At 38.0% G+C, this 12,882-nt stretch overlaps 1 protein-coding gene across 3 annotated transcripts in view; it reads right to left on the bottom strand.

Moving 5' to 3' along the window:
- LOC131688709 (uncharacterized) overlaps positions 1-12,882 on the bottom strand; it is a 202,652-nt gene that overhangs the window by 104,134 nt on the left and 85,636 nt on the right. Inside the window, exon 2 of one of the 3 annotated variants that reach the window (XM_058973193.1) lies at positions 11,867-12,245. The exons of the other annotated variants lie outside the window; for them this stretch is intronic. Within the exon in view, the coding sequence (XP_058829176.1) occupies positions 11,867-11,936 (70 nt within the window). The 5' untranslated portion in view covers positions 11,937-12,245. The remainder of the gene's footprint in view (positions 1-11,866; positions 12,246-12,882) is intronic. 3 annotated transcript variants of the gene reach the window in all.

Genomic DNA, 12,882 nt, shown 5'->3' with positions numbered 1-12,882 from the left:
TAGGGCGGCAGTAAAAAGAGTGAATGCAAGATGTCAACTCTGCAGAAACAAGAAGGCAAGCCCTCACCCTCCAAAAATGGGCACATTGCCAAGCTGCCGCACCACTCCAAATTTAAAACCATTTACACACACCGGTATAGACTTCTTTGGACCAATGGAAGTTACTGTAGGAAGAAGATGTGAAAAACGCTGGGGTGCACTCTTCACCTGTATGGCTACTCGAGCTATACACCTGGAACTAGCAGACGACTTAAGTACAGACGCGCTTCTCATCTGCATAAAAAACTTACAAAACAGGCGCGGCAAGGTCTGTGAAATGTACAGCGATAACGGCACCAATATGGTTGGCGCAAGTAATCAGATGAAGGAATTAGAAATCAGAACAGCGATCGAAGGAATAAAATGGAATTTTATTCCACCATCAGCTCCACACTTTGGAGGAGCATGGGAACGTATGATACAAGAGGTTAAAAAATTACTAAATGAAAAGTTATGGCCAGTATCAAAACCCAAGGAGAGCGTACTTAGGAATGCTCTAATCGAGATAGAGCATCTCCTGAACAGTCGCCCGTTAACACATATACCATTAAGCTCCAACGATGATGAACCCCTGACACCAAATCATTTTTTGATTGGATGCGCAGGAGGAACGTATCCTTCACTCGACGACACGTCGCGAGCCGAGGCAACAAGAGAACACTGGAAAAAGGCTCAAATGGCAACTACTAAATTTTGGGATCGGTGGAGTACAGAATACCTTCCTAAACTGAACAAACGAGAAAAATGGAAACAGAACACAGAACCACTCCAGCCTGATGATGTCATTGTTTTTCCAGACGAACAACGGAAAGGGAAGTTTCATAAAGGAATTATAACCGAAGTAAGGAAGGCGCAGGATGGCCAAACAAGGTCTGCGGTCGTTCGCACTGAAAACTCTAAATTAGTTAGGCCAACTGTAAAATTGGCCAAATTAGACGTAAAGGCAGATACGGTATTCACCGGTCACATACAGGAAATATCACCAAAACGAAAAGACGTCTTCCCGCAAAATAGTAGCTCAAATGCAAAGGCAAATATGACAGATTGGGGTAAGCGACAAAAAATCGACATAGAGCTAGTAAAACAACTAGCAGAAAAGCACAAAGCCGCTCATCCAACCAAACCGAAAAAGAAAACTATTCGAGCTAGGCCAAACATGTGGGCAAAAATGCTCGTCACTACAGCAGCAGTACTATCTTTAAATACAACGTCTAGTATGACCATCAAACCCGTACCAAATGCGGGACTTTTATTCGATCACGAAGCTACCTATTTAATACAAACCGGAATTTGGGACACACAAATTACTACAAACATATCTCCCACCGGCGATGTAAAACTCATTGACACGATACACAGAAACATCGAAGACGCTATAAATGGACTAAAGCAGAAAATAAAAAATCCAACACTCATCGACTTGGCTACCTCGATTGAACAACAGTGTTACGCCGCGAAGCAGGAAATTTTGGAACCAGCTCGAGTAAAAAGAGGAAAGGGAATTTTTGGATTCCTTAAAGACATACTATTCGGAGGCGATGACCTGACAGAGCAAATCGAGGCTATCCGAATGAACGAAGAACAAAAAAATCATGACGTCACACATAGCATGAATCAGCTAAGGGAAAGAACCCTGCAACAAAACAATCAATTTGAACAACGGATTCACCACGCATTAGATGGAATCAAACTTTTGAACAAACAGTTCGCGATGAACTATGCAGAAACTCTAGCCAACCATCTGATGGACACAATAATGGTGGCTAAACAACTGATCGAGAGTATTCTCACACGTCACAGAAAATTGAAACGTATACCCGTCACCATAGAAGAAAGAAACGAATTCATCCAACAAGCGAACCTGCGACTTCCTGCAAATCACTACATACCCGAGGATGAGTTTGCAACCCATTATAAACTCAAAATAAAGAATGATTCGTATCAAATCACGATGAGATCTATTGTGATACTAAGAGAATCATTCGAAAATTTCAAGGTTATAGCTATACCAGACTTTGAAAACAGAACAAAAATTCATGTTGATCAACCAAGAATCGCCATCAATCAGCACAACCAGTATTTCTATCCCTCTAATGAGGCAAGGAAACTAAACGAAACACACTTCCTCTGCTTCAAGCCAACAATACAGATGGAAATGTCATGCGTGCCAGCAGCAATATTTCACAAGCGTCCCGTAAGAAACTGCAATATTACAACTTTCGATAACCTGCCCACCGATTACGCGGAAGTAATCATATTATCACAACCAAACACACTACTATACTACGCAAAAGATTCAAATACAATCACGATACTCTGCAATAAGGAATTGAATTTCACCTCATACAACATAGCGGTTGTAAAATTAGATCCTGGTTGTGAAATACGAACCAAGCACAGCGTAACGTACGCTAGCATCGGCGGAACTTCAAAGCAACAAAAAATATACTTCAAACGCCACGATCAAATACCTCAATGGAAAAACGACAATTTCAATGCGTCAGAAGACACTTGGGAAACAACAGAACTTGATCCGATAGCTGCAACCCATTCATCCTATCACAACGATCCTGAAACAAAGGCGATAAATCATCATGTTCCGGTCATAGTAGCAGCGGTATCATCAGTACTTGTTGTGGCCACGATAATCAGCGCCCTTTACTATAAGAAAGGCAGTCGACGTTACACCATTAGAACATCGAGCAGACCAACTCCACTTCCAAGACGACCACCGAGAATAATTCCACGAACAACAGCTGCAAATAGTGTGACACAAATTTAAAGCAAGTGCATTAATAACTTAAACAAATATTAAAAATAACTTAAAAGATAGGAACGTTATCATTTATCAAATATTAAACTAGGCTCCAAAAACATAAATCATTAGTAGGTAACAAAAGTAAATATTATATGAACCTTTATAATCAGATAGGCATCGAAAATCTCGACAAGCAAGATGACCATCGGCGCGTCGGCTAGTTTTTCGTAAGGTCTATGGGATAGACTTACGGGGGGCAATATGTCGCCGACGCAAAATCACAAACAGCTGTTCGCAGCGAGCAGCGGCAGAATCAAAACAAACCACCGTAACATAGAACAGTTCGTTCTGACCTAAAGAGGCAGAAGGAAAATCGAATTACATTCAAGTGCGCCCAACGATGAGTCAATGCGCGCTCACGCAAGGGTCATATATGCTTCATCGGCATTTTCGGTGCCACTGCCGGTCACAGCGCATTCGAAGACGATAATTATATCGATATTTGACTTCGCGCGGTGGCTTGGATAATAAAACATTTGTGCAGAGTTGACAACAATATTCATTGTTAACATTCTGTACCAAAACAAATCTAAATAAAATCGATTCAAAAATCGATTATTTGTAAATAGCTAGCTTAGGAAAGTAGGTATATAAACCAAAAAATTGTATAATAAAATCAAGTTGAAATCGAGCAGTCGAAAGTACCACTTCACTCAGTCGAAAATCCTTTACTTCGTGTCCAGACCCTGGAGTTCTTCGTTGGTTTTTCCACCTTGTTAAATCCAAAGTCAAATTACTTCCTTGTTTGTAACGCAAGCGGGGAAGCAAATTGTCTTACGACCAGAATTAGTATTGGATTGTTACGCAGAACGATACTAACTGGACGAGGAATTCCCGGCTTATTAAGCTATAGCGTGTGGTATTTGTAACGCAGGTGCCACAAACTATACTTAGTCTAGAATTAGAAGTGGCTTGTACCGCAGGACGCTTCTAACTAGACCCAGCACCCCCCTCTGCGGCGAAAGATCGTTCGGCGGAACGATACGTTTATTTTTTTCAATCTTTGGTTTTTAATTTTCAATTGTTCAAAATGTTTAAATCATTTTTTTAGTTCTTATTTTCTTTCCTAATTTTTTAGTTTTTATACTTTATTTATTTATTATCAAATTTTTCTTTTATTTTTTGTCATTTAAGGACATGCTGAATAGAGCCACAAGGTGGTAGCTAAAATGGCTACCGTCGTTTCTGCTTCTTCTTTTTATTTCATCGTCAAAATCAAAACATTGCATTGGCGCGCAAGACAAAATCTTTTGTAACTTGAGTGTCTTATCTCAGATTGCTTAGAAATTGTATCACTGTATGCAGGCATGTTAGCACAAGCTGATGAATAGGTTCTCTTCGCAGAATTTTGATTCGTTTGGGAAATTTGTACCTTTTTATTTTTCAAAACAAATGAAACACGTGGTGCAAAAACCAGTCAGCTGATTGCTGAACGATACGCTTGTGTGCGTGCCATCTCATATCGGTATAGTACTTTCTAGCCGCACACAGATGCTGAACGTAACCCGAACATAACCGAACCTTTGTTGTGATTTTGGCATCGCTTCACCTTAAAATGTCTTACTACACCATCTGGAGCAGTGCTGCGAAAATTCAAATTCAAATGCCTATTGCTGCTTGTACTTACCGAAACCAACATTCGGATTCTTCGCCTCCCTCATTCATCAACTTTCTACCTGACTGAAATTTCGTACAGAATCGAATGCTTGAGTGCAGAGGAAACATAAATTCCTTATTATGTGGACAGTTTGAAGGCAGAAGTTGGCATGTTCTACATTTTTGAGCATAACTGAACTGCGTAATCTATATCTGGTGCACTTTTGCTATATAATCCCCCTCAGAGCTAACACAGACTAAACAAAATTCAGTTTGCTTCTGAAACCGAACTTATCCGAACCTGAATGCGCTGTGTCGGAAGAACGAATGACGAGGGAAACGAACCAAACATTTCATTCATCGCACCAGGCATGAATTGAATTTCGTTTTTTTTCAAGTTCACGCAGGGATGTAAATTTTTTGAGCTCTGATCTGTAGCTAGGTGTTAGTCTAAATTCTAAAATATCTCATATGTGACGAAACTAGAGTAAGGTTTGCACACTTATCACTCCGCTATTGCTAGATTGATTTTTTTTAATCAGCCGCCTAACTTAAATATTGATAATAATTTAAGATCTTCCATCAAATAGGCAGTTATTTCAGGCAGAGCCGTCAATACGGAGCACCTAAGTAGCACAATCAAACACGAAAAGTTACAAATAGAGATCCCGCATGTCTGATGGATCAGTTATTGCTCTTATGCTCTTATGCGAGCAACATTATAGCTATGGCGCTACAATAAGCGGTAGACGGAATGGATTTTCGGCAGCGGTGGCATTACGTCGCACACAGTACAACCGTATGCGAATTTTTCGGGTACCAGTACGGTGACAAAGTATGATCAGTGGGTGGTTGGGGTGGTTTTGGCTTGAGTTCAATACTGCAGAGTTCGAGGTGTTTGTGTGCTGCTTAAGAGTTTGCGTTTAAAAAAAAAATTGATTTTTATGCTTGTATGTGCGTTTCCTCAATCCATGCTTTCGTTGGTTTGTAAGTGCGTAGGGTAATGAGCCTATTGTCATATACGTTTCAAATAGCGGATATACATATCTGATACGTTTTCTAATCACTAAGGCATCTGACAGCATGTTTCTGTAGTTATTTCTAAAGCACGGACAGACTCTACTGGGTTTGCGTCTACAGAAAGGTGCAGATTTGTTTTCAAAAAGTTGCAAGATAATCTATAGCGATTCTTGGTAGTCAACCCAAAAGTAATGCCATCTGACCGAGGATAAGCACTGATCAATTTTTATCACAGGTTTGCATTATTAATTTATATCGATCGAATTTGTTCAGCAGCGTAATATTTTAAATAGGAGTTTTAAAGTGGATTCGGAACGGAAACAATCACATTTCCAGCAGAGCTTTTTGATTAATTATTTCCACCAGTTTCGTTTCGAACTGTGTAACTGGTATATGCTGCCATTTTCTTGGTTACTTCATTTGGAATACGTCTGGAACTATTCCGAATATATAGAGTATTCAGCTCAAGCTAGAGAGATCGGAGAAAATAGTTTCGAGTCAAGTAACGAGCGAAGAACACGTTCGGAAGCGGTTCAGTTCTAGTTTCAGTTTGAGCGCGTCAGTTTACAATTCATACCATATCTTAAGCGTTACTGAACTTAAAATTGTCTTTATCTTTATCCAGTTTGAGTATCTGTCCTGCTCTATATATTTAAAACACAGATCGAAACGTATTTTAAATTAAGCAGCAAATAAAATAGTGGTGCATATCAATTTATATTTTAAAACAAAGCTGTTTTATATTATAAATCGAACCGCTCTACTGGGGATATAATGATTTCAGTTCTAATTCTACATAGAAGCACCTACATAAAATAAAACGATGCAGAAAATGCACTCAGTTCATTGTTTTAATTCCAGTTTGAAACTAAAACGATGAATTTTTGAAGCATACTAACACTATAATTTATCAAATAATTTCATTTTTTTGGCAAATAATCGATATAGAAATACTTAACCTAAAGATAATTTACCCATGTTTATAATGAAAATTTAATTTTAAAAATGAAATTTCTTATTTCGTGGAATAACTGAATATTTCTTTTGGCGAACGTAGGCTCCCTCATGACAGTTCTCAATATGGAGCTACTCGTTTTGAGTATATTTTCTAGACAGATCAGCCTATTTTGGCAAGATGGATCAGCCAAATAATGCCAATCAGTTAGTGAGATAATCGATTAATTGAAATTTATGTGTTTAAAAGTATAGCAGCGAGCATGGTGTTGTACTTGGTTTTGGAATTTTTTTACTGTTAAATACCTTCAATAAATTATTTTTTTAATGGGGAGGGTGAATCGCAAATTGTAACATTTTTTTTTTTTTTTCATACGTTTATTTGACACGGCATTTGCAAAAGCTTTTTACGCCAGTTTCTTTTTTTTACATAGCACGTTACAAAAATCCTTAAGACTAATTTTAACTATACTAGTACTTTGTCTAAAACTAACACTGAAATCACTTTATTGTTTGCTTTTTTCCTTACATTGTTGTATTTCATAATGATCTAGTATTTTCGGGTGTATTTATTTACTTTTTTCTGTTATTGTCTAAATTTAAAACTAAATATTCTAGGACACTTTAATTGGTGAATGATTAGCCTTGGATGAGAGTATGAGGAGATGAATTTAATTAAATTTTGACTGACGCTGTTTTTAGAAAATGATAGATAAGTTCCATGTATAGAGGATCGCGATACGCCAGGATGTCTCTAACAGGAACATGGATTGGTCTTCCTCGGACTTGTAAAGAATCTACTAATTGTGATCTGGCTTCACGATATTCAGTGCAGGACCAAACAACATGCTCAATGTCATGGTAACCTTCTCCACAAGCACAATGATTACCCTCAGCGAGCCCAATACGACGGAGATGCGCATCTAAAGTATAATGATTGGACATGAGCCTAGACATCACACGGATGAAGTCCCGACTTACATCCAATCCTTTGAACCATGCCTTCGTTGATACTTTAGGGATAATTGAGTGTAGCCATCGTCCCATATCTCCATTGTCCCAAGATGTTTGCCAACTAGCAAGTGTCCTCTGTCGAGAAGCGCTATAAAATTCATTGTAAGCGATGGGTCTTTCATATATTTCACCATCTAGTGCACCAATCTTGGCTAAATTATCAGCTTTCTCATTGCCCGCAATAGAGCAATGGGCGGGGAGCCACACTAGGGTAAATTTATAACATTTTCTTGTCAGGTTACTCAGAGATTCTCGTATCTTCCCCAAAAAGAATGGATCGTGATTATCAATCCTCTTTGAGCGTAGAGCTGCAATTGTGCTGAGACTATCAGTGAGGATAAAGTAATGGTTCGGGGGTAAAGTATTAATTATTTGAAAACTATAGTGAACTGCTGCTAGTTCCGCTATATAAACAGAGGCGGGTTCTGCAAGTTTGAGAGAAATTGAAAAATTATTGTTGAAAATACCGAAACCAGTGGCCTCACTGATTCGTGACCCATCAGTGTAAAACATTTTAAGGCAGTCTATGTGTTGATATTTACTTGTGAATATTTTAGGGATCTCCCGCGAGCGTAGATGATCCGGAATTCCACGAATCTCTGCTTGCATGGACGTGTCGAAGAATAAAGTGGATTCAGGAATATCTAGTATATTGACGTATGTGGGAACATACCTAGCAGGCGTTAATTGTAACATATGGGAGCAGAAGAGTAAGCTAGAACGCGAGTAGATAGTTGTTATAGATTAAAATTCATTCGCGAATTATACTGCACGCTCTTGAAAAAATCTACATTTTTTATGTCACCGTGATCGTGTCCGGTACATCAATTTTTCTTACGTTATTTTATTCTTAGTTTCTATTTTTTACACCAATTTTAAAACTTTTTAAATTTTTGTTCATGGTTTATCAGCAATTTATTTTTTTTTTCATTTAAAATTTTACATTCAACATTTTTCGATCTTTATTCTCCGCTTCTGTTTCATTTTCTTAATTTACCTATTTCTTATTTTACAATTTCCATATTTATTTTTATTGTAACCTTTTTTCGTGCTTCCTTTAATTTTTCATTCTTTGTAGCTAAGTTGATATATGTCATATTATCATATTATCGAAACGATAATGGTCAAAGCACACCGGTCCAACCCCAACATCACTCGATTGCAGACCAACCGGGGACTTGGCCCACAACTTGCCATAGAAAATCGTACTACCGGTCTTGCCTCCTAGGGAATGCGAGATTGCGAATGTAAGTGTACGTGGATGACCGCGAAGGACTCGAGCGTTTGTATGTTAACGTGTTCGTCGCGTTTGCTAGAGTGTATACGTCGTTTTTTATAAACATTTGGCTATTCGCATATTCGCGTGTTCTTGGATGATAGCGCGGATCATGAATCCGATACTTAATTTTTAGTGTATGGTTCAGATGCTAGCAAAAAGTGAGATCTTCCATATCACTATAGTTCCCGGTCATGTCGCCATGGAATGTGTTGTCTAGTGGAAATGAGCACCATTTTATTGGTCCAACTGAAGGCATGGACCTAGCCGACTAGGGCCGAGAGTAGGGACTTCCGGACGTAATCGATTCATGATCGCGCGAACAATAACAAAAAACACATGTCGAAATGCGAAGTTATTCTTTCAAACGGTGTTCGTGTAGTGAGAAAGAATCCAACCTGCCAGACCATGCGATACAAAGTAATTCAAGGTGATAAACATACTCAGACTACATTGATTATCTACCCAGTACAGATCCCTACATATCAATTCTGTAATCAGCCGCTACATCGCGCAAAACTATGCAAGGAAGATGCTAAGAAAGTTCCATATATTTTACAATCACAACCAAGATACAGTCATCTTAGGATAAACCAATAACTGCGTATCAGTATCTCGCAACCAGCTGTCAGTACCAACAGAGAAGCCAGCGCAGAAGATGCCGGATGAACAATAGCGACCCCACCAGGAAAAACAAAAAAACAAACAACAAGAAAGCAGTTACAATTACGAAAAAAGGTATACAGCAACACGAGAGACGGCACCCTGAATAATTCCAAAATTGTAATGGGCAACGTAGCTAACGTTTAACCGCCAAAAAAAGCTAATCTCTACACGCAGTAGCAAACTTCATCATTATAGTACATTTCTTTATCTTTACTGAATTCGGTGAAGTCCATGAATTCTATGATTTGCATAAATTCTAAGAAGCTCATTAATACTATAAATTCGATGAATTCTATGAATTCTTTGATTTCCATAATTCTGTGCATTCTATGAATTCCATGATTTTATTATTTCTGCAAATTCTATGCGTTCTAAAAACTCCATGAATTCGTTGAATACTATGATTTTTTTGATTTCCATGAATGCTATGAATTCTAAGAATATCCACGAATTCTATGAAATTCCATGAATTCTATGAATTTTTATGAATTCTATGGATTTCCATGAATTTTTCAAATTACCATGAATTCTACGAATTTCTATGCATTCTGCGAATTTTCATGAATTCTATGATATCCATGGATTCAATGAATTTTTATGAATTCTATGAATTTTCACGAATGCTGAGTTTCTATAAATTCTGTAAAATTTCAGGAATTCTATGAATTTTTATAAATCTTATGAATTTTCACAAATTCTATGAATTTTTACAAATTCTATGAATTTCCACAAATTCTATGAATTCCCATAAATTCTATGAAATCCCATGAATTCTATGAATTCCCATGAATTCTATGAATTCCCATGAATTCTATGAATTTCCATGAATTCTTTGAATTTCCATGAATTCTATGAATTTCCATGAATTCTATAAAGTTCCATGAATTCTATGAAGTTCCATGAATTGTATGAATTTTCATGAATTGTATGAATTTCCACGAATTCTATGAATTCTATGAATTTCCATGAATTTTCATGAATTCTATGAATTTCCATGAATTCTATGAATTTCCATGAATTCTATGAATTTCCATTAATTCTATGAATTTCTGTGAATTCTATGAATTTCTGTGAATTCTATGAATTTCTGTGAATTCTATGAATTTCCATGAATTCAATGAATTTCTATGAATTTCCATGAATTCTATGAATTTCCATTTCTGTGAATATCACGAATTCTGTGAATTCCACGAATTCTACGAATTCTGTGTATTCTACGAATTCTATGAATTTTATGAATTCTATAAATTTTATGAATCCTACGAATTCTATGAATCCTACGAAATCTATGAATTCTGCGAATTCTATTAATTCTACGGATTCTATGAACTCTACGAATTCTATGAATTCTACGAATTCTATTCTACAAATTATATCAATTCTATGTATTCTATGAATTCCGTGAATTCTAGATGATACCCCCAAGGCCGGCTGTTTGGAGTTCAATTTGCACCTGTTAAAAAAACATGATACTCTCGGTAGCCAGCTACCCAGAGTTTGAAAAATCGCAAAAAATAACCCAGATCTTTTCTTTTGGAGTGATCGTGTACTCAAATACAAATTAAACAGCTAGATAACAAAATATGCTTTACAGGTCGCATCGCTAGCTTGGAGGAAATCCCAGACTTTATACGCTTTAAACCTACAACTCCGCGACACATTATTCACGGTCTGAATTGCGCGCTCGTGAAGAAGTTCACAAATTTAAAGGATGTGCCAATGACTGAATTAATCCATGGAGTCAAATGTTCCGTAAACCGGTTCATGAAACAAAATACAGTAGTACCCAGCTACTAAAGATTAGCCATAAGTACAAGCTGAAGGCATAAGAAAACTACTGAAACCTCGAATATTGTTCTTTATTTGATAAAGGCTCAGTATGATGCCCGGTAAGAAAACTGTGCTAAATGCCAACAACACACTACAGATTTACAATACGTGTTCGTGAAATAGCTCATAAACATCGTTCAATTCTTGACTAGTTTAATCGATATCGTTAATACACAACAGTTTATCCCCAAATTATGAACCACGATCATAAAATAACTAAGCACTTTCTGGAAACAACCACAAGTAATTCAATTAAACTTTCGAGTATACCACGAGAATCTCTTAGGATTGCATTCATGTTGGGTGAGCAGTTTCCGTAAGTAGTCTTGAAATAATTAAAAAGGCGAAGCCTTCGACTTGTGTTAACTCAACTACCGGGAAGCAAATTGCAAGTTTGCGATAAATCACGCACTCAAGTCCAGCAGGGTGGAACACGATGCAAATCTGATTCCTGCCATTCGCGTGTGAGACCAAGGTTACTCGAGAATATAAATAAAACTAACATTGAATTTCTATCTATTGAATTTGTATGATATTGACGCTGATCTTATCAGAGTATCTCCGAGCGGAAATTCCAAACGATTTCCGTCCCCAAAAATGACCTTCATATGGCAGCGGTGTATGGCTTAACATGATCAAAATTACCGACTTACCGTCTAGTATAAACTGCTGATTCTCATCGACGATAGTTCCGCCGTAAACCTCGTTGGAGACGCTTCCCATGATGCGTGTATGATTGTTTGTTTGTTTATCGGCAGCAACAACTTGCCCACGGCAAAATCCCAAATCAATCCACTTGGCGTTTGATTGAAACAACCGCACAATTTACAACTTGTAATTTGGCACACTTTCCTGGCGATGGATGGAGCAACCGGCGACGGCAGCGGCTATGTTGCTACACAGCAGGAACAACGATTTTCACTTTTCCCTATATGCTGCTGCTAGATTACCTTTCAAAACAATAACACGCGCCACCTATTAACTTCCTCACTACACTTTTAATCGCACAGTTTGAATTTCGAATTCCACACACTTTCAAGCGAAACGACGAACAATTGAAGAAAAAAAAGGTAAACAAAACTTCAGTTTGACACACTGACTCGATCGCGTTGCTGTTGTTGTTGACAGTTGTTCCTTGCCCGGGTAAAAGGGAACTTTGTTTGGTTTCGATGGAAACCCGTTTATTGAGTAGGCAACAGCTTCACAATCAAGGATCTGTGTACTTTTCAACCGACGACCTCCGATCAGTACCGGAACAATTAGTGCACTGACAATCGCATTTACTCCACCAGCTGAGCAGCAAGAACACTCTTAACGACCACAATTACATGTGTGAGAAGAAGCAAAAAAAAAGTAGGTAATTCCGTGTACCTATCCGTGCGCGGGTAGCAAAACAAACATCGCCATCATCAGGAAGAATGGTCTGCTGAACTGAACTGAACGAAACTTACGTCAGTGTCCCGCTTCGTTCTTGGACGAGACGGGTGGTGAAGTGTCGTAGTTCGGTACCGCACCTATCACTCACTACACCGTCCCGACCGATGGTCCACCATCAATGACGACGACAAAACGGAGTAAAGTACATTACAATCGGACGCTAAGGTCAGTCTCGCAACGACGAAGTTTTTATCACAAAACACGATCCGCGGGGTCGTTAAGAAGCAAGTTG

Source organism: Topomyia yanbarensis, chromosome 1 (assembly GCF_030247195.1).
Source record: "Topomyia yanbarensis strain Yona2022 chromosome 1, ASM3024719v1, whole genome shotgun sequence".
In the NCBI taxonomy this organism is placed as follows: domain Eukaryota; kingdom Metazoa; phylum Arthropoda; class Insecta; order Diptera; family Culicidae; genus Topomyia; species Topomyia yanbarensis.
This window is presented reverse-complemented; position numbering and strand designations above follow the sequence as displayed.